At 45.3% G+C, this 23,439-nt stretch overlaps 1 protein-coding gene across 3 annotated transcripts in view; it reads right to left on the bottom strand.

Moving 5' to 3' along the window:
- The window catches only part of LOC134397357 (phosphofurin acidic cluster sorting protein 2-like), a 190,557-nt gene extending 167,371 nt beyond the window's left edge, over positions 1-23,186 (bottom strand). For 2 of the 3 annotated variants that reach the window (XM_063123941.1, XM_063123940.1), the window contains exon 1: positions 22,975-23,138. In XM_063123941.1, the coding sequence (XP_062980011.1) occupies positions 22,975-23,114 (140 nt within the window). In that variant the 5' untranslated portion in view covers positions 23,115-23,138. Of the gene's footprint in view, positions 1-22,974 lie in introns of all 3 variants that reach the window. The other variant, XM_063123939.1, reaches the window with a different exon arrangement.
- Positions 23,187-23,439: the final 253 nt, after the last annotated feature.

The raw sequence follows: 23,439 nt of genomic DNA, 5'->3' as shown, positions 1-23,439 counted from the left end.
CATGTCTCTAGGAGCCTCTAACAAGGAAGAAATAAATGGTCCCAGTCATGATTGGACTAGAGGACCTTCCTGTTACTTCCAACCATGCAATAAAAAGTTCCACCTACATTTACAAGCTCCCATCTAACCTTAACTCTCTCTATGACTGGGTTCGGATGACACAAAAAACAGCTCTGGGTTAAATAAGCCATGGTGGTTTATTTAAACCATTGTGGATTATTGTGTTATTGTGTTGTCTGTTGGTTATTTTTTAATCTACTATGGCTTATTTGGCCAAAGTAACCCACTATGATAACCTACGGTTCGCAGTAGGCTTTATTGAACTCATCATGGGTTATTGTGTTGTCTGGCAGTGACCATGGTTATTTTATTTGCCTACAGAGTTGCGCGGCAAGAGCGATTCAGATTGCTGCCACTCTACTCCTTGCTGTCATTCCCTGTGTAATGGAAACAACTTACCTGGGGTATTTCAGCAGTATCTATGGGGGGGGGGGGGAATGCGCAATTGGGAACACCTGAAACCATCTATACCAACAGTGTTTATGAAGAGAAATGCGCAACTGTGCTTCAGCACTATAACACTTTAGTGGTACTGAGAACACTTTAAGGCGGCTATGCCAGCAATATCTATGGGGAGGGGATGCGCAATTGTGCTTTAGCACTTCAGCCCATAAGCGAAAGAACACTACAGCGCTTCAAAGCACACTACTGTCAGTGGGGGAAAACACAAGGAATGGACGAAAAAAAGAGTTGTAGGGTTTTGAGAACGCGTTGGGTGGCTCCCTTCGAGAAGCATCGGTGTGTGAGATTTTCTCCCAATCCTGCAAACTTCCAAGGGTATATTTGCACCACCCCCTTTTTGGTACACCTGGGGTTTTTGCTCCTTTGTGTGCAATCGTGCAGGGTTTTGAGGGTGCATTGGCTGCCTCCCGACTAGGGGAAACTGTGTATGAGGTTTTGTCCCAATCCTGCAAACTTCGAGTGCTTTAGAGCCACCAATCCAGTCAGGGTGAGGCTGGAAGCGCTGAATTAAGCCCCTGTACTTTACCCCACACCTCTCCCTTCTCGTTGGGATATTGTGGAAGGTTAAAACAGGCTGCTGCGATGTTGTCAATGGGTGAAACGGTGCCACTGCTGGGGAAAGAGCACTGCAGCGGGGCAAGGAGCAGGGAGACGACTCAGATTACATAACAGCAGCTTATTTGTCTGATCGTGGGGGTAAGGGGATAGGAAGGAAAGGAAAGGAACCTCTCCGGCAAGCACTGAGTCATTACTGACTCTTGGAGGGACGCCAGCTTTCGCTGACGTTTTCTTGGCAGGCCTTATAGCAGGGTGGTTTGCCGTTGCCTTCCCCGGCCATTATTACCTTTCCCCCAGCTAGCTGGGTACTCATTTTACCGACCTCGAGAGGGGATAACAGAAGCTTATTTTCAAAATAGTAGCTACTATTAGCTTATTAAGCCATCATGGTTTAAAGTGACATCCAAACCCAAGCAATGTAAACCTGTGCCAATGTAAGAAATATTTCAGTTCTAAAACGAGGGACAAAACGCTTCCCCCTGTAATCATTCTTTTAAAAACAGCCGCGCTATTTTCTGCAGCAATATTTTTAAAAAGCCACCAGGGAGATGGGATACACACACACACACCCCAGCAAAATTAACTGGAGTCAGGGGGCGGGGAAAGAAGGAAAGAGAATCTTATAATAGAAACCGTTATGCAAACATGACAAACTATAGCTAACAGCTTCACCTATAATTAAGGTAATCAACTAAACTGACTTTTTCGCAATCAGAAGCTCATTAGAAAGCAATCTTAGGTACGACTCTCAGCACATCGAAATCTTCCTTCCAGCACTGAAGAAGTTAGACTCCAAAAGCACGCTGCTTCGCAACATCCAATTTTAGTGCCGCGTTTGACGACATCACCTATACTTATGTGCAAAGAACAGTAGTTGAAAATCTGCTCGCACAGAATACAGCCAACCCAACGTCCGTAGCGCAGATAGTGGTCTGGGGGACAGAAATCTATTTTGCCACACAACTATTTTGCCTCTTTCCAGCAGTCGCAGTGGCTATAGTGTTGGACTGGGAGTCGGGAGATCCGGGTTCTATTCTCCACTTGGCCATGGAAACCCACTGGGTGACTTTGGGTCAGTCACAGACTCTCAGCCCAACTTACCTCACAGGGTTGTTGTTGTGAGGATAAAATGGAGAAGAGGAGGCTTATGTATGCTGCCTTGGGTTCCTTGAAGGAAAAAAGGCGGGATATAAATGCAATAATAAATAAGGTCAGCACCAACTACCACTAAGGTTCTGTAGAGTTATGGAGCCTATGTCCTCAGACAATACTATAACCCATAAATATTCGTATTTACACATTAGATCCGGGCTACAGCTCCTTCTGATTTGCTCAGGAATGCTGAAAATGGTGTTTCCCCACCCTTTATGATTCAAACTCTGGGTAACTGTATTTAATGAATTAAAATTTGGTAGGACCAGCACAGCCCCAGAGCCTCGATACCTCTGCGCTAGCGTATCAAAGTACACAGACAGAAGCATCTCTTTGCTGCTCCCTCTCTCTCAGAATCAGGGTTTTGAAAGAGCTGCACAGGCTTTATTTGTTCATCAAAGATTGGTTTAAAAGTCCTTCATCTGCACAGGATTGGCGAGTATGACTGAGGAGTAGATATGAACACAGATGTGGCGATTTTCAGTACTTTTTTGGGAGGGAGGTTTCCTGAAATTTAAACAATATGAGGGAAGTACATGTGATGGTCTTTCAATTTTTACAAGGATTCCAATAAAAATGTCAACATAATATAATAGCTGGAGCAGCTCCCCTATGAGGGAAGGCTACAACAGCTGGGATTGTTAAGCTTAAAAAAAAAAAAGGCAAATAAGGGGAGACATGACAGAGTTGTACAAAATTATGCACGCCGTGGAGATTGTGGGTAGGGAGACATTTTTCTCCCTCTTTCAAAAGACTAGAACCCAATGGGGTCCTTATCCCATGAAGGTGATTGGTGGGGGCTTCAGGACAGATAAAAGGAAGGACTTCTTCACACTACACATCATTGAACTATGGAATTCGCTACCACAAGATGTAGTGATGGGTACCAATTTGGATGGCTTTAAAAAGCAAGTTAGGCAGAAGGCTCTCAATGGCTACTAGTCATGGTGGCCATATGGTACCTCCAGTGCCACTGGCAGTGTACCTATGTACAGCGGCTGCTGGGGGAACATGGATGGGAGGGTACTGTTGAACTTATGTCCTGCTTTTGTGTTTCCCATGAGCAGTTGGTTGGACACTGCGTGAGCAGAGTGCTGGACTAGATGGACCCTTCGTCTGATCCAGCAGGGCTCTTATGTTCTTAGTTAAGGGCGCAATGCTATGGATGTTTAGACAAACAAAAGGCCTACAACTCCCAGCATGCTCCAGCCAGCCTGGCCAGGAGTTGTGGGCCTTTAAACGTACACAGGATTGCGCCTTAAATTACACTGCGAAGAATCCTATGGCTGCTCAGACGTGGCAAAAAAGCCAAAAGCAAAGCCATAGTTGAAAGCGGCTTAGATTACAGAGTAAAATATAGTCAAGACACTTTTACAGAACACAACGCAACCCAGTAATCATTTCTGAGACACCTTTAGTCCGATTTATACTCTATCTGAAACAAAGACAACCCGGGGGGGGGGGGGGGAAATCAATTACCAAAAAGGCAATTGATTCTATGAAGAACGGTGACCTCACCTCAGCACTGCCCGGCTGGAGTTACAAGCCAGAGTAATCGTTTCAAAACGGCCCATAAAAATCACGCTCCGGAAAATCAATCAATCAACGCTCCTAGAACGCATTTTGGGCACTTTGTTCAAGATGATGCTCTGATAAAAATCTAGAACTACGGCTCTGTTAGGACAAAGAGCCTCAGGAGATGAGAAATCATTCAAGAACCTTATTTGGCACACAGGTAGGTGCTTCAGGCAGCGGAGCTTAAACCACTTCTGTTTTCTTTACATTAAGCTTGCCACCTTTCCTAAACTGCTACCTCAAGCTGTAGAGCAGCTGGCCACAAGAAATTCAGCAGGTGGAAGCCTTACCTGCTAAACTGGTGCGCGCATCAGGCTGCTTCTAAAAGGTACAACCCGTTAGAAAAGATGGCAACCCCCAGCCATTGTATGTTGTAAAAACAGAAACGCTCTCTTGGGCAATTTGTTCATGTCAGACTGGTTCCTTTTGACAATGTCCTGGGAAAGGAACATATTGGACACATTTGCACATAACAATAAGCCTATTAAAGCACCGTGTCCCTGGGCTGCATGCTAATGCATGCAGCCTGTTCGTACCCACTTGGCTCCTCTCCCTTACAAAAGCAGTAAACCAACTAGCCTTGGATAGTTCAGCGTTACATTGGAACCAATTATGGCTTATTGCACACAAACAAGCCAGGTTTCGTAAACCGACAAATGATTTAAAGCTGAATTATGAATCCTGGTTTGTTCAGGCACAAGAAACCAAAATCCCAGATTCAATTGCAATGCTAAACTATCTATGTCTGGTTTGTTTTGCTTCTACTGCAAGTGGGAAGAGAAAAGCAGGAGTGAATAGGCTGTGCACACGGGCACACAACTCATATAGATTGACGGAGTCCAGGTGATCAATGAAAGGCAAGAAGCCACCGTGGCTCCTTTGCGTCCCTCCTACCCAGTGTGCTGCTCACATGCCGACCATTTCCCTAATTATCCTCACCACGGTGGGGATTGCTATGTTGTCTGAACCCAGTGAGGTCTGTGGTGAGGGCAGCTTCCAAACCACTCCATAACCGTTACAACTAGCCATGGGTTGCAGGGTGATTGGATGACCTTCCGAACCCAGCCATTGTGGTTTAATCAGCCAGGATTCTTGGCTTACCGTTATGTGCGGATGCATTGTCAACAACGGGAAATAGTTGCGTACAGTCTGGCAAAGAATGCCGATATAAAGGACTTGTTCAAATGTTTAAGGGAGAGAACGAATTAAGCTGTAGTGTTATTACTTAACCAGTGGTGATCCTCTATTGTGCATCTGCATGTTGTTAAGATGGGCAGCATCATTCTATACATGCCTACTCAGAAGCAAGTCCCATCACATTTCGTGGATCTTGTCCCCAAGTAAATATATATAGGGTTACAGCCTTAATATTCCACAAGAAACACTGTTAGCGCTGTAACCTTTTTTGTAAATGAGGATGTATTCATTTTTATTATTTTGCAACTTTGCAATCTGGGTTTTAATATCTGTTATTCTTTACTTTTAAACTCATATAAGAGTACAATATTAATTAAAAGCGGCAACCCTACATCCAGGCTGCACAAATGTACAAAAACAAAATTTCCCATCCTTGGAAAGGGCAAGGCACTCCAAAACATCTGAAATAGAGCAGAAATCAAGTTAAATGTCATTTCATATCAGCGAACCCTTAAAAATCGTACAGTTAATATATCAGTAAATTCCATTTAAAGAGCAACATTCTTATTAGCTTCTATCTGCCAATATGAAACAAAGCCAAACTAACGAAGCCAGCATTTTACTTCTAAGTCTGGATATTGTCTGTTTTTATGCTTTTTAGGGTTTAAAATTTTGTATATTTGTTTTTAATGTTCACTGTTTTCAATCTTTCTAAACCGCCCAGAGAGCTTCGGCTATGGGGCGGTATATAAATAATAATAATAATAATAATAATAATAATAATAATAAAAAAAAAAGAAGAAGAAGAAGAAGAAGAAGAAGAGTCTAGGATGGGATGCCCCCCACTTTGTTCAATAGTATTTAGGTCCAAGTATATGGACCTAGTCTCATTGAACTTAATGGGGACTTGCTTCCAATTAGACATGTATAAGATCATGCTGTAAATCTCCATTCTAGAACCGTATCTATTGGCAGGGTCTAGCCTCACAAGAATATTCCAGAAAGCTGGAAAGAGAACAGTCAGCTCTAAATTTCCTAATGTGAAGCACATACTTTATGGTCAACAAATATGGCTTCCAGCTGACTGAACTGTGTATCATTGACCACTACACATTTAAGCCAAGACTATGACAATTAAGCAGGGACATCACGACATCCCTGTTTCTGAAACCCATAATTAACTATGTTTCTGGTCAGCTGCTCTTAATTCCAAGCTAATACTGTAAACCCTGAGCAGCTCTCTCTCTCTCTCTCTCTCTCTGCAGTTCCCCCAAACATCCAGTACAACCCTCCGACTTGAAAGAACCGCAGTGGCACTATGAAACAAAAGCATCCGTTTCTGCCAAGTTCTGGACCAGTTTACAGCACTGCCTCTCCTGAATAACCACTTCTGAATTCACTTTCAACCTCGCATTTGTTTAATGTGACATCATAAAGTTTTTTGGGGGGGGCTGGGCACATTTTGCTTTGTTTGTGGGGGCGCAACCACAAAATGGCTGCTTGTGAGGGCAAAGATAAACATAAAATGGCTGCAGTGTGTGTGTCGGGGAAGTGGCCAGTGTCAAAATGTTGGGAACACCCACCCCCACTCCCCCTACATTGAAATGCCTGGCAGGCAACTCAACATGGCCTCATGGGTGCAGCAGCACCCATGGGTGTTCTATCGGGGATCCAAGACACAACAGGTGGGCTGTTACATCCAATAATGGGCCTCTGAAAAACAAGATTCCCAGAGACAAGTGCTGCTGAGAAAGCAGAAGGCCTAGCAGTAAACTGACGAGAACTTTGGGGGTGGGGGTGTCTCTTATATTGGACTGAGATCTGAAGTATGCAGAAACAGCAGAGACTCCCTGCAGCTTCTACCTGCTCCAAAGCCCAGCAAGGATATGACACCCCAATCCTTTCTTTCACTCCACCCTTTGCTACTCCTCTGGCCCATGCACAGGAAGGATTGTAGCAAGCACAAATGGCTGGCTACTGAGCAAAGACAAACAAATTGATGGGAGAGTGCCCCTAATAGCTGCATGATGGGCAGAAATTCAACAGGTCGTCTATCCTTGGCATTAGAGGTTCAGTGTTAGGCAGTCACACCTGTTGACTTTCTGCCTGAAGTAATTAAAAGCACAGGTTTGTTGCCATTCTAGGCAATGCCCAATAGCTCCAGTGGCTTATAAATTATTTAGGAACTGGCAGGACAGGGTTGCCAACTGATCAGAAAAGAAAACCAAGCCTGGCCAGCTCTTGCGCCTTTAACAGCAAAGTGATACACAGAAATCAGTAGGCGAAGCTTTTTGCAGCAGGAGGATCAGCAAGTCAAACCAAGGTGGAGAAAGAATATAAAAGTTCCTAAGAGGTTGCATCTAAATACACCGGTCTAGAGCTACCGAAAAGCCCAGAATTTAACCTGCAATTTGCACTCAACGACTCCTATCTGACGCAGCTACTAAGGACGGCAGCACTCTTGCCTGGATCCAGGAACCTTGTTGCTAAGTCAAGCAGCCGGGGTTCTTTACACACATCGGTGCTGAAGCTCTTCCAAGAAATAATAGTGTTCATGTTTTCTCACACCGCATTCATTCTTCCGCCTCCTGGAAATCCCAAACTCCAAGAGTTTAATTTTACAGCTATTAATTAAGGCTGCCATGTACTTTTATGGGAGGTGTGATAGCAACTCCGTAATTAAAGCGAGGGTTCACTTTCTTTCCAAGTTGGATCTATTATTATTATTATTATTATTATTATTATTATTATTATTATTATTATCATTCGAAAACAAACTTTCAGGCATTTAAAAGTTTTTACTACCCAAGTTTATCACATGCGGCTCAAATTAGATTACCAATCAATTTTGCCAATTACGTTTATGGTTCAACTTCATTTCTGAAGTTGAAGCTTTAGATCGAGTATTATTCACCACCTCTGCAGGCAGTTCACATAAAATATGAAGTCAGTGCGCCAACTAGCACAATGCCTCGGGGCACATTAGCCTGACATAAGACAAGCCAGATCATGACTTAAGGCATCGGGTTGGATGTATCTGTCATTCTTTGCCTACGCTCGCTGCGAATGATGGGATTTGCAGTCCAACACACCTAGGGAGCACTGGATTGGGGGAAGACTGACCTAAATTAGAGAGCCACTGTGGTGTAGCGGTTATAGTGTTGGACTGGGACTGGAGAGACCCGGGTTCAAATCCCCCTCGGGTGACTTTGTGCCAATGACTGACTCTCAGCCTAACCTGCCTTGCAAGGTTGTTGTGAGGATAAAGTCGGGGTTAAAGCGAACCGCTAAGGGCTTTAAAATGGATGAGTATGTAACAAAACAGCAAATGCAAATTCAGGGTCATGAAGTGTAAAGTGATGCATCAGAACATAAGAAGAACCATGCTGGATCAGGCCAAGGGTCCATGTAAATGGAATCAATGACCTAGGGAGGTTGTGGGTTCTCCCACCCTAAAGGCATTCAAGACGCAACTGGACAGCCATTTGTCAGGCATGCTTTAAGGTGTATTCCTGCAATGAGCAGGGGGTTGGACTCCATGGCCTTTTAAGCCCCTTCCAACTCAACTATTCTATGATTCTATGTAGCCCAGCATTCTGTTCACCCTGTGACCAAACAGCTGCCCATGGGAAACCCACAAGCAGGATATGAGTGCAACACCACCCTCGCACCCATGTTTCTCAGCAACTGGTGTACATATAAACATACTGCCTTTTATACTAGAGGTAGCATAGAGCCATCAGTAGCCAATGATAACGGTCTCCTCCAAGAATTTGTCCAACCCCCTTTCAAATTGGTGGCCATCACTACAGCTTGTGGCCGTGAATTCCATAGTTTAACTACGCATTGTGTGAAGACATACTTCCTTTTTCTTCCACCAATCAGCTTTATTATTGAACTGTGGGTTGTTGTTGAACCGTGGATTGTTTAAACATGGATTATCATGTTGTCTGAACCCAGCCATGCTAACAAACCATAACTTGCTAACCATGAGCAACCCATGAAGAGTTTGTTGTTAGGTTGTGAACTATGAGTTGTTTGGGGTTAACAAGCCGTGGTTTGTTAGTATAGCTTTGTTTAGACAACACGATAACCCACCGTTCAACAATAACCCACACTCAACCACTGAGTGTGGGTTATCGTGTTGTAGGAACCCAATCATTGATGTGATCACAGGTGGAGCTGATACTCTTTCTTACTAACCAGCCTTCCCCAACCCAGTGCCTAAGAGTACAGCTCCCATCATCTCTGGTCAGCAGCTGACTAGGGGTGACGAGAGTTGTAGTCCAAACACATCGGGAGGGCACCAGGATGGGGGGAAATATATTAGATATGGCTGCTGGCTTCTGTACCTCATCTGCCTTAGCTCAGCCTCAGCTCAGCTTTGTAATCTTCCCAGAAGCCCGGAGACACTGAACAATGCACACCGTTTCTCACCAGTTTCATATTTTGCCTTCTTCCAATTACACCTGTCTAAACACAGTATTCGGGGCATCTATCAGCCAGCGAGCCTCTCATTAATGCTTCTCTCCCTCTCCTTACAAATTAAATCTCAGCAGCAAATTAAAAAAACTGGACTCACTTGGCAGTTTTCATATTAAAGGCTCAAGTCAGAGAGTTTCTCAAATGCAACAGGATTTTGAGCAAAAACTCCACATCTAAGCCTGCAGTCTTAAACCCATTCATTCTTGAGGGCAGACCTTGGAATCTAAATGCTTCCAGAAGTGTGATTTTGCTTCCCGCATACCTTATTTTAAAGAGAAACTACCTTTTTTCCCCACACTGCCAAATTTCGGTGGAAAATTTGGTGGCAAGACAAGGGGTGTGTGCTGCTGCTGCCCGCAGGTTACCTATTCCTGCTTTAGATCAAGGATGGGGAACGTTTTTTCTGTGGGGACCGCATGCTGGCAGCGAGCAGGCGGGGCCAAAGTCAGCAGTGGGAGGAGCCAGAACCACTCCCTTCTTTCTGTCTCTGCCCACCACTACCACACCCTTCTCTTTGCCTCCCCCTTTGTCTTCCTCCCAGTTCCCACCCAGCAGGCTCCAGAGGGGAGGGACAGATCATTCGTGCCAGAGATCTGAACTCGTTGCTTGCAGAGGGCTTCTGATATTAAGCAAGAGCAGGACGCATCCCTAGGGCCACAGGCTGCCAATCCCTGTTTTACAGGAGACAAACTTGGCTTTCTGTTTAAGAGAGAGGAGAACTGCAGCTGGGCAGAAAAATATGGACCTGCCTTTCATAACTGCACAGTCTCTTCCCCAAGCCACATCAGTCCCACTGAGAGTGGAGAAAAGCATCTGTTATTCACCCGGAACGGGGGCAAGAAGGCAAGGGCCCCTTTCCAAGTGCCAACGCCGTCGGAGTTAGACGAGCAATTCTTTCTGGCTGGAATTGCAGGGGCTGAAATGTCACAGCCAGGATATATGATTAATGCACAACACACACCCTACACACGCCTGGAGTGGATGATCTCAGTGACCTTTTCCAAATGGGCGCCTCCCAACTCATCCGAGCCTTTCGCATTCTGCCCGGCTGTTTCTGCTCCTGCCCGGCCCCCAGCTGGACCTCGCACGAGAGCTTGTTAAAACTCAAGCCCCAAATCGTGACGTCTTCAGACAAACTCCCAGCTACTTAACTCAAGGAGAAGCGTCAATGCTGAGGCAGCTCCCTTCCTCCCCTGACTTCTACATTTAGGACGGAGGCAAAACAGAGCTCCAGCCACTTTGGGAGCCCTCTTGCTCCAGAGCTCAAACGCACTTCACCCTCGTTCCAGGGCCAGCTCATAAGATGACGGCACGGCGGAGCTGAAGTGGAGGCCGGCTGTGCAACACCAACTGGCTGGCCATTCTTTGGTCATTAAGAGGTCTCCCCATCCCCAATAAACTGAGCAGCTTTAGAGAAGGAGTAATGAATAGGATGAGAGAAATGAACAGAAACATACATGCAGAAAAATACATGCAGCATTTTGAAGGACGGGGGGAGAAGAGAGGCGGATGCTTGAAGAAGGGGTGGAGCAGTGAGACCAATGGGACAAACCACCCTCCCATGCGCTGGTATCAGGGTGGATTTGATTTAAATCAATTTGATTTAGATCAGTGGTTCCCAAACTTTTTCAGGTAACCGCCCCCTTGGTTCTACAAACTCATGCCCAGTGCCCCCAACCCTACACTATAAAAATCATTATTCAGAATAGTGGTTTTCAACGACCCACTAAGGAAGATAATAATAATAAAATTCAAAACAGTAACAATTAATTGAATATTTATTCAAAATCCAAAGCACCCGCTGCAGGCTTGCCGAGAGAGGGAGGGAAAAGAGAGCGAACGCCTCTGTTTTGCAGCCGGCGTGGCGGCGCACACCAAGCAGGGTATGTCTCTTCATTAGCGTTTTGGTGCTTTTGAAACATTTCAATTCACCGTTAAAAGGACTCTTCTTAAATGGTATTAATACATGTGTAGATTCTTCCCCTAGATGGCTTAGGACCAAACTACCTTCTCCCATAAAAGTGTCCCTGGGTTTTAAGTCCTTCTGGAGAGGCGCTTCTCGGAAAAGACCACCTCGAGCGCCCCCCCTGCCGCTTCCTTGCCTCTTAACGCCCCCCTATGCAATCCCACCGCCCCCAAGGGGGCAATACCGCCCACTTTGGGAACCACTGATTTAGATCATGATTTAAATCACTACTTATAAAGACTAGATTTAATCATGTGACTTCCTCTCCCCAAAAGTGCACTCTATTCATTGAATTTTTTTGAAATTTAGCACTTAAGAGGTAAGGGGTTGATTCTGTGCACATAGATTTGCAAAGGAACAATGGGATTGTGATCCCTGCAGACACAAATTCACAGTTTTGAGAACTGTAAAACCAAGCATCTGTGATAATATCAGCACCATGTACATTGATGGTGCTATATAAATAAATAATAATAATAATAAATAATAATATCTTCTAGATAGAAAAACTGCCCAATAATCTTACAGAAACATCTGGAAGAGCACGACATTGTGAATGGATTAATGGAATTCATTTACCAAAAAAATTAAACACTGGATGAATATACAGCCTCATGCTACATAATTAAAAACTAATCCTTATTTCATGATGTTTGGACTATAATGTATCTTAAATGGAAAACTATCTTTAGATAGATTTTTCCTCAAAAAGCATTTTATTTTTTAAAAAAATCTGATTTAAATCAAAAAAATCTGATTTAAATCAAAAAAATTCTTTTTAAAAAATCATTGATTTTTACCCACCCTGTCTGGTATAGACATCACTCAATCAGACCGTAACGTCAAGAAGACATTGGGCTCACACCATAATAGCAGCGGGCCACTTGTGGCCCACCAGATGTTTTCGCCTAACCCCCTTTTCAAGCCCACCAAATTGTCTCCGTATTCACTTTCTCCAAACCACGCATCATTTTATACATCTGTATCAGGTTTCCCTTCACTCACCTTTTCTCCAAGCTAAACAATCCCAGCTGTTGAACCTTCCCTCATAAGGAACTTCCTCCAGCCCCCTGGTCATTTTACTTGCCCTTTTCCCAACTACACAATATTCTTTTTTAGGTGCGGTGACCAGAATTGTACACAGAATTCCAGGTGTGGTTGCACCACAGATTTGTATAAGGGCAAGATAATATTGGCAATTTTATTCTCAATTCCTTTCTTACAGTGTTTACTGTGTTTGTAGAACCTGGTTAACATTGATGCAAAGTAAAGCCACGTTCTACCGATTTTTAGCTGGAATGAATGACATCAAACTGGAAATTGGAAAGGAAACATGCTTTCAAGCTAACTGATGGGAAGCCCATTTTTTGTCATTGGCAGTACCCAAAGAACCTGAAGAACAGCCTTCCCCAATCTGGGCTATAGTAGAATGCATTGGGACTACAACTCCCAGCATCCCTCAATCAGCATGGCAGCATAGCTCTCTTCAAATACTTGAAAGGTTGTCAAACAAAGGAGAGCCAGGATCTCTTCTCATTCATCCCAGAGTGCAGGACACCAAATATTGGGCTCAAGTTACAGGAAGCCAGAATCCGGCTGGACAACAGAAAAAACTTCCTGACTGTTAGAGCAGTACAACAATGGAACCAATGACCTAGGGAGGTCATGGGCTCTCCTACCCTACAGGCCTTCAAGAGGCAGCTGGACAAGCATCTGTCAGGGATGCTTTAAGTTGGATTCCTGCATTGAGCAGGGGATTGGACTCCATGGCCTTATAGGCCCCTTCCAACTCTACTGTTCTATGATTCATATCTGGAAAGCACCAGGTTGGAGACCAGGAAAGCTTAACAATGCAATTCTGTGTGTGTTTACTCAAAAGTAAGCCCACTTAGTTCAGCAAAGTAAGCATGTACACCATTGTAGCAGCTTTAACCCGTGTCTCTGGAATCTCCGCGTATGAGCTGCAAACAGATATAAGCCCCCAACACATGTACAGCCTATGCAGCATGAGAGAACCTTGCCCAGGGGGCAACCACAGATCACTAAGGAATATGTACTGCAGTGGCTACTAATCCATGTCCAGGCCCAATTCAAGGTGCTCGTATTAACATTAATATTAACGTTCAAAGCCCTAAACAACTTGGGGCCAAGTTATTTGAAGGATCGCCTCCTCCCATATATATCATATTCCAGGAGCTCCTGCCAAAGGAAGTGAGGTGGATGGCTACCAGGAAGAGAGCCTTTTCTGCTGTGGCACCCCAGCTGTGGAATGAGCACCCTAGAGAGCTTCGCCTAGCACCTACGTTGTACTCTTTCCATTGCCAGGTGGAGACCTTTTATTTTCCCAGTATTTTAGCATCTTAGTCTTTTAGCTCTGCTGTTTTAAATCTGTATTTTAAATAACTGCATTGTCGATAGGTTTTATTCTGGTTGTACGCTTCTATTTGCTGTACCTTGCGGTTTTAATTTCTGTGAACCGCCCAGAGAGCGACGGCTATTAGGCAGTATATAAATAAATAAATATGCAGGAATATTGCAGCCGCATTGAATGAATCGCATCACACAACCACATACAAATGTTGCAACCAATCAAATCATTTCCCACCGAACCGGAGTAACTATTTACCACCCAATGGGGTGCATATTGTTGGGAAAAAGCCACAAGAATCAAGTAACTTATGTGTGCTCATGTAGTATGGTGCCATATCACTGGGAAGCAAGAGAGAGAGAGGCCAAAAGGAAAATGACATTCCACCATTATTATTTTCATCATCACGATAGCTTGGGGAGGGGTGCAGTTCTGTCATCAAAAACATACTATTAAAATGATCCCTCCCTGGATCTGTTCTCTCCTTCTCTCCCCACTCCCCGCCACTCCCCATATATTTTCTGCAATGAACCTGCACACAGTTCAAACAATTCATCATATTCCAGAGCACACATGCTAACCTACGGTGGTTGGAAAGGTCTGTTCCGTGGATCCTCCTGCCTTTGGGAGGTGGTGGTGGTGGTAGAGGGGGCATTGAGGGAGAGAAAAAGGGCAAGACTAGATGGCCTTTGGGTGTATTAAAAAAAACACCTAGGGATTCTATGGAATAGGTTGATTTATTTGGTCAAAGAATAATGTGCATAGGTTCAAATCTTCCAGACATCCACTGCCTTCTTCCCATTCTGCTGTTTCTGAATAAAGGGTCCTTAATGTCTTTAACAAGAAGAATAAAGAGCTCAATGAGACAATGGAGTCGAGTTAATGTAATCCCCCTCATATCTTAAATGGGCTGGCTTTATCCTCAACATTCCCTCCCACCCAATAACATTGTTAAAAGGACCTACGGGCTTAACTTATGCTTTTCAACATGCGCCTTGCCAAGCTTTTCAGCTTATGGTCATGTTAAATTCCCTCTCGCTTTCTACCCCTTCCCTCCCAATTTTTGAGGAATTTGTTTGCAACACAAAAACCCAAGTCAGTATTGCCAGAGCAGGCAGCTTCGTCCTCTCTAGGTGTACTGGACTACAGCTCCTATAATCCCTGGCCATGCTAGCTGGGGTTAATGGGAGCTGTACTACAAAACATCAGGGAGGGGATCAGGCTACCAACCCCTGCAGTATAGTAACAGAGATGAAGAGAGAGAGAGAGAGAGAGAGAGAGTTGGACTTCAACCAGGGAGATATGAGTTCAAATCTCCACTCAGCTCTGGAGCATCTCTCAGCCTAACTTGGTTCACAAGATTCATAAGGTAAGCTAGGCTAAGAAACAACAGCAGGGCCCAGGAACTTTGGCCAAATAAGGATCTGGACCTCCATCTCTTTGGTCCAAGTACAACACTCTTAACTGTACTGGATCTCTTATTCTCTTGGAGATTTTCCCTGATAGGAAATATAACACAATATTATTTCCTTTATTGATTGTTCACCAGGTTGAATTGCACCCATGCTAAATATGAGTATTGTGTTTTTACTCTAAATAATACTGGTATTCATCCTTCTTAGTTTCCTGTAATGCTGCAAATGCAGGCCCATGCAGTCTGACAATCTGTAATAATAAAGCAAAACCAACAACAATCCCCCCCAAAAAATATCCATTCACAGTAACCATTCACAATACCATTAACTGAAAAGGAAAAAGAAGATTCAAGACTTCTGTTTCAAATATACATGTTAACATAAGCAGTCCATATATCGAAATAAGCATCCAGATGAAATTGACAACTGTAGGGTATATATTCCAATGCAGCAGGAGCAATAAGATCTTCAGTCCACTGGATGATAGGCTTGCAGTGAGAGTCTTTTTGCAAGTGTTAGGGCTCTGAAAATCCATTCTGGCCTTTCCATTTGTTAATCCCGACATCACAGAAATATAATTTAAAAATGCAGGATCATCTGCAATTATTACAAATTTTTCAAGAACAAAATTTAAGCAGGCAGTAACTTCCAACCAGAAAGGAGTCTGAAATTGGAAATTAGAGAGCCAGGAAGAACATTAAGCATCCTCAAAGCCCTTTCCTTTAACGCACATGCATGGCCTGAGATCCATATAGAGGCAAGATCCTGGTTTTGCAGTTACCTTGAAAAAGGACCCGCAGAAAACAAGTGCCTGCTTCCAAGCATTCAAGATGAAGCAACTCATACAGGAACATAGAAAGTAACATAGGAACATGGGAAGCAAAATTATGCATGGTGTGGAGAATGTGGATGGAGAGACATTTTTCTCCCTCTTCCATAATACTAGAACCCGGGGTCATCACATGAAGCTGACTGGTGGGACTTTTAGGACAGTTATAAGGAAGTACTTCCTCACACAGAGCATAAGTGAAACTAAGGAATTCACTACCACAAGATGGCCAGCAATTCAGATGGCTTTAAAAGGGATTTGGATGAAGTCCTGGAGGAGAAGGCTAGCAGTGCCTACTAGTCCTGATAGCTATGTGCTACCTCAAGGATCTGTATACACCTGTTCCTGGGGAACATGGGTGGGAAGGTGCTGTTGCATTGTGTTCTGCTTTGTTGGTCCCTGGTTGACAGCTGGTTGGTCACTGTGTGAACAGAGTGCTGGACTAGATGGACCCTTGGTCTGATCCAGCAGGGCTCTTCTTATGTTTCATGTTCCCTTATACCCAGTAAGATTGTTGTGTCCACCAAGCTCAGTATTGTCTACATTAGACACAGGTAACCTGGTGCCTTCCGGAGGTTTGGGACTACAACTCCCATAGTTCCTGACCATCGGCCATGCTGACTTGAGCTTGCAGAAGTTGTAGTCCAAAACATCCGGAGGACATCAAGCTTGCTTACCCCTCGTCTAAACTGAGAAGCAGCAGCTCTCTGGGTTTCAGAGAGGGGTCTTTCTCACCAGCCCTACCTAGAGATGCTAAGGACTTAACCTGGGACCTTCTGAAGTACTCTACCACTGACTAATGGTCCTTTGCCAACTACCTATGTTTATACAAAACCTGCTGATCGCATCCGCCCCTTCCATTCCCATTTCAGGCTTTCTGGTGAGCCTGACCTCCACATTACAAAAGTTCTAATCCTGATTGCAGGATTTCCTATTATTATTAATTAATTAATTAATTTATATAGCACCATCAATGTACATGGTGCTGTACAGAGTAAAACAATAAATAGCAAGACCCTGCCGCATAGGCTTACATTCTAATAAAATCATAATAAAACAATAAGGAGGGGAAGAGAATGCAAACAGGCACAGGGTAGGGTAAACAGGCACTGGGTAGGGTAAAACTAACAGTATAAAGTCAGAACAAAATCAAGTTTTAAAAGCTTTAGGAAAAAGAAAAGTTTTTAGCTGAGCTTTAAAAGCTGCGGTTGAACTTGTAGTTCTCAAATGTTCTGGAAGAGCGTTCCAGGCATAAGGGGCAGCAGAAGAAAATGGACGAAGCCAAGCAAGGGAAGTAGAGACCCTTGGGCAGGCGAGAAACATGGCATCAGAGGAGCGAAGAGCACGAGCGGGGCAATAGTGTGAGAGGAGAGAGGAGAGAGAACGTTAAGAACGAGAGTCAAGCTGGATCAAACCAAGGGTCCATCTAGTCCAGCACTTCTCACAGTGGCCAAGGAGCTGCCTGTGGGAAACCCCTAAGCAGGACATGAGTGCAACAGCACCGTCCCACCCATGTGCCCCAGCAAAGGGTGTACATAGACATACTGCCTCTGGTATTGAAGGTAGCATATAGCTATGAGGACTAGTAGCTACAGACAGCCTTCTCCTTCTGTTGTGCCTTTAGGATCATACAAGTTATGCACACCACAGACGCCCATGGTCCCTACCAAAAGATCTCCAGCAAGACCTCAATTTTATATCAAAGTGAAAATTGATCTCTCCGCACAAAATGGAAGGAACCTCAGAGAGAGAGAAAAAACAACCTCATGACCACCTCCTGCCTCCAGTTGAGCCTGAAGAATATACTGAGCAAAGGGAATGAAAAAAAAAATCTTCTTCAAGTGTGGCTGCTATTGAGGATCAGAGCAACGTAGACAGCTCTCTTTCCTGTTGCTAAGAGAGAGAAGTGTTCAGGTACTGTGGCAACGTTCACCATCTGAGGATTCTACTGACACCGATGAGATCTGCAATCTGAAATGTAAGGGATCTGGAAGGTCTCTTTTTATTTATTTCTCCCAGAAAGACATAGCACAAAGTATCACGTTCCATAGTAAGCCAAAGCAGTAGCAAGAGGTTTCAATTTGGAATTCCCAGCATCTGCACATATATCATTCTGCAAGCAAATGATATAATATCTACCCTGGAATTTGGTCTGCTACTAAATATTACTCTTCACCCTATGGTCCCTTTTGACCATCTCTGTACCAGATGACCTATGGCTAGGAATGCAGCTGTAAGCAAACCAACCCAATTGGCACAACCCATAATAACATGCGGATTGGAACACAGTCATCCTTCCGATTCCACACTTTTCCAAATCGTGCAATGAAGTTTATGGCTTTAAAAATGCCCGCAAAGAGGCCCAAGCAGGTGTACAAACATTTGTGTGGGTTTAAAAAAAACCAAAACAATGCAGATTAATGCAGAAACAGGACGGAACGGATCTATGAACGAACGCATGCGAAACTGCCACCGACTGAAAATAGTCTAATCCATCCCTAGGCTAATTGATCCCTAGCTATGAGATGGGGGCGTTATATAGCTTAGCAACAGAGAGTATGCCCTGTATGCATAGGATCCACGCGTAAGAAACACGGCTTCTCCAGTTGAAGGAACTTGCGCATCAATGCTCTTGGAAGGCCACTCGCTACATGAGGCTCTGGGAAGCCACCAGCAGTCAGAGCAGAACTCAGCTCTAGGCTAGGATAGATGAATCAACGGTGTACCTCTGTTTAAGGCAGCTGCACACGATCCTATATGGACAGCTTGAAAACAACAGCTCCCAGCAGACCCTGCGCTCATGTAACCCCTGGGAAGTCCCCTTCATTCATGTCACCTTTCCCAGATTTTTGTTAAGACCACAAACGTGGTTTTTGCCCACATTCTCCCGAAGGGGCTTTCTGGCTATATAAGAGAAGGGCACGGGACTTTCCAGCCTCCCTTTTATTCCAGATATAGATCCTCCTTCCTCTTTCGAGTTCCTTCCACAGACATTTCAAACAAGGAAGGTTTCAAGTGAAAGTGTTTTAGAAGGGGGAGAGGTGGGAAAAGTTGAGGAAGGTGGCGAGGGGAGTACATGGTTACATCTCACCGGGGACTTATCACCCGAGGGGACACCTTTTGTCCCTTCTTTAGGTGTCCACAGAAAGACAGCGTCTTCTCTGAAAAGTGACACTCCCTACTCTTCGGTGGTCTTCTTTCTCTCCTGTTCCTAAGCAACCTGAAGTGTTCCAGTATATCAATATCTCAAACTTCACAGCTTGTGCTAATTCCAAGCCCTGGAATGGACACCTGCTAAAAACACGAGAGAGAGAGAGAGAGAGAGAGAGAGAGAGAGAGAGAGAGAGAGAGAGAGAGATTTGACCACAAAAAATTGGCCAGAAACACCCAACAAGGCGAGTGCCAAAGATTCCTCTGCCAACTAACATAACCTTTCATTGGACTATAACTTATTCTGGTATTGTATAGTATTTTAAAAAATTTAAATCTTGACTTTTGTATATTATGGTTTTAATTGTAAACTGCCCAGATAGCCTCAGCCTATTGGGCAGTATAAAAATGTAATAAAATAAATAAATGGAAACTGTTCCCACATATGATTCAGAGATACTTATTTTGTCAGTCAATAGCAACAACAACTAGGGCACATTAGAAGAGAGCCAGTGTGGTGTTGTGGCTAAAGTGTTGGACTGGGAGTTGGGAGATCTGGCTTCTAGTCCCCCTTCGGCCATAGAAACCCACTGGGTGACTCTGGGCCAATTACAGACTCAGCTCAACCTATCTCACAGGGTTATTGTGAGGATAAAATGGAGAGGAGGAGGATTATGTATGCTGCATTGAGTTCCTTGGTGGGGAAAAAGTGGGATATAAATGCAATAAACCAATAAATAAGAGATCAGCTACTTGGGCGCCAACTTGAAAGTAAATTACACCTCCTCATTTCTCCGGAGCAGACCAGTTCCTAGATCACAACTGAAGAACTTGTTCAGAAAAGACAGTGGACACAAAGAGCACGGCTGGTATCAAAGTTGGTCCCATGAACAGTAGACACATTGAAATAATTGAGACTTATGTTAGTCAAGACTTACTTGTCCCATTCATTCCACTCTACATAGAACTAACATCAGATACTAAACTTAGCTCCCTCTGTTCAAAGCTGCCACACATGTTTATCTGCCAGGGCAACTTGAAACTGTAGTGTAGAAACTACTGTGTGAAAATGGCTAATGGGGACAGTTATTTCCACCAAATCATAATGAACTTTTCCGTCCTTTGCACCATCTTAAACCAACTTGTTTTCCCTCAAACCGAAGGGCAGTTGCATTCTAGGGGTCACTTTCCAGATCTGCTAATACAAGCGTCACAAGTATATAGTGCAAACGTCAAGGTTGGGCAATAATACGCAAATTCCAGTATTCCTCAAATATTACAAGCATGTAAAACAACCACCCCTCATAGATCTCTTGAAGTGTCAACACTTGAGCTAAGCTTGTTTACATGAAAGACCTCACATCCTTCCCAGAAGCTTAAAAAGTTTTAAGAAGCCACAGCAATATGAGATGATGAGTGCTTAAACTCTGGACCTCCATATGCTCAGTTTTCACTCCTCCTTTTGGCCTTAAGTCTCTTCTATAATGAAAAAGAAGCTCTTCGTATAACAGGACCCGCTGTCTGAAAAGCAAGAGCAACCGAGCTGTATAAACAATACAAATTGCTAATAGAAGCAAGATTCCAACTCATGATTTCTCTGCTTGGAAACAGTTGCCATCAGTTGCCATGGAATAGCAACAGAGCCCATGGATACACAAACCTTTTCAGAAGTAGCTTGCTTAGGTAACCTACCCTTCTGTACATTTGCATGAACACTTGTTTACCAGTTTGAGAGGTTAACCCTTCTCCCATCCCCTATGTAAACTCAGAAAACTAGTTCACACAATCAAATATTATGCACAATACCCTTCCAGCCAACCTTCCCCAATCTGGTGCCCTCCCAAGGTGTTGGACTTCAACTCCCATCTTCCCCATGTCCAATACATAAGGAGGGTGACAGGTCGGGGAAGGCTGCGCCCAGTAATCTGAAAGGGGGGGGGGAGGAAACCGTTTCGTCACATCACTAAAGATAGTAGGTGCATGCAGGATGAACACAAGACTCTTCTTTTCTGAGAATACGGGCATGCATATGGGTACATCCTTCACTTCTCGTCGATCCAGCCTGTGACCTCTCACAGTGCCTGGGATAGTACACCAAGGCATGTGAGCCTGGCAGTCATGTAGCTGCACATGCTAGCAGGAAGGAACAATGTTAGCAGCCCAAATGGACTTTATACATGCAACTGCGTTCATGCAACCAGTTGCCTTAGAGAAGTCACAACAGTTGCTCTCTCTGCAGCAAAGGGTCCGTTTACTTCTGGCCACAAGTGAACCAACAGGTGCTTCTAACAGCCCGACTTCCCTCCACAGAGTTAGGTGGGCCTAATCCCATCCGTGTGAATAGGTGCACCGAATTCTGCCAAAAGCTGTCTGCACAAACAAATCCAAACGCCTAACCATACACATTCATCACACGTTATCCTTCCTACCGACGGAACACCCAAGTAGTTTTAGTAACATCTCTTCTCCCACACCTCTTTCTCCTTGAAAGTGCCAACTTTATCACCATCATCCGGACCTTGTTCATATTAACAAGGCACAAAGAGGTGAGAACTATCACTGGTGAGCAGATAGAGAAAACAAACAAAATGTGCTAAGTGTAAGTATGTGAACAGATGAGTGTGATGCAGCAATAGCGTGCACACACACCTCATAATTAACACTGATGCTCATTAGCAGTAGACATTCACAGAAATAAGAGAAACCAATAACGCCTTGTCTAAAAGTTCAGTATAGGGTTGAGAGTGAAGCAGTGGAGTAAGTAACAGCATGAATTAGGCCTCATGGATTTCAAGTCCCACACACACATCTCTCCTAGTCTTCCATTCTCCAAAAGCCTTATAGAACCACCACCGGCTTTCTGGGATAGACACTTTAACAGGGAGTGGGGAGTTACGGGCCAAGATCCGATGCTCCCCAAAACTGGTCTGGTGCAAAGTCCAATTGTTCATTCCCATCCATGTTGTACCTTTGGAATTGACAGCTACAGGCCAGATAGCACCGCTCAGGGGGTGCCCGCCAGTTGCCGACCCCTATTTATAGCCAGGTTTCTATCACATTCATCAAAACAGGAGGCAGCAAACCCTGAACTGTTTCCGAGTTCAAGCAGCTGACCAAAAGCATTTTTTTAAAAAATACTCACCTCCCACTTACAGCATCCTCTCTACGTCAACCCTTGCCAACTTGGCACCCCTCCCGAAGGACTGGGCTACAATTCCCATCAGCCACAATCCAGTGGGAGATGATGGGTGCTGTTGTCCAGGGCATCTGGGGGCAGGCGCATCATGCTGTGGAAGGCCGCCCTACACCTTTCCAAGGCACTGCTTTCCTAGACAAAAAATGCACCACCCACCCCTGCCCAAACTTCCTGGGTAACCTCAAAAGATCAGAAGACAACCTCAGAGGCCTGTGCAGGCTAAAACGCTGTGTATGCACGCAGATGCGTGTGGAGACAATGCACACCTCTGGGTCCAGTACACAAACCTGCTTTCCGCCAATGTATACGTTATTAAGAAAAGGGGAGAGCGACCACCAGCCCGCCCCGTCCCATCCCCGACACCCCTGGCCTTTCGCACTCCAGCCTACCTGGACTCACCCCGCCCAGGCCCAAGACTCGCATCTCTCCTTCCGAATTACCCCCACGGGAACCACGAGGCGCCCCCTCCCCAAATTCGCTCCGCCTCCTCGCTCAGGCACCCCGTTCCCTCCGCCCCGCGCCTCCACACCCACGGCGAAGCCCCGACCCGGAGCCGTATTGCCCCCCTCCCCTGCCCCCCCCGCCCGCCGCGCAGCTCCCCCCGACCCCCGCCCACCTCACCTGGGCACGCAGCTGGGCGCCGAGCGGTCGATCTCCCAGGTGGCGAAGAGGTTCATGGGCACCGGGACCGGCCCGAGCCCTCCGGAGACCCCCGCCGCTGGCGCCGCCGCCCCGCACGGAGCCGTTGGGGGTACGGCCATGCCGACTGCCCCCCCAGGCCCGGACCCCAGCGAGCCCCCCGCCGCTGTTGCCGCTGCTGCTGCTGCCGCCATCGCGCCGCTACCCTGGAGCCTGAGCTGGGTGCGGTAGGAGGGGAGGTAGAGGGGGCGGCCGGGACCCTCGGCCCAGCCCCGACCTCCGCCTCACAGCGCGGGTGGAGCCGCCTCACGCCAGCCAATCGGCTGCGACGGGGGCGGGGCTTGCAATGCCCGTTCGCCAACTGGCGTGGAGGGGCGAGACTGGTCCCCAAGCGCTAGCCAATCAGAGTGCGATGGGGCAGGCTTTGAAAGAAGGAAGGTTCGACTG

Source organism: Elgaria multicarinata, chromosome 4, assembly GCF_023053635.1.
Source record: "Elgaria multicarinata webbii isolate HBS135686 ecotype San Diego chromosome 4, rElgMul1.1.pri, whole genome shotgun sequence".
Classification (NCBI taxonomy): domain Eukaryota; kingdom Metazoa; phylum Chordata; class Lepidosauria; order Squamata; family Anguidae; genus Elgaria; species Elgaria multicarinata.
The sequence above is the reverse complement of the archived record's forward strand: the minus strand, read 5'-3'. Positions and strand labels throughout refer to the sequence as shown.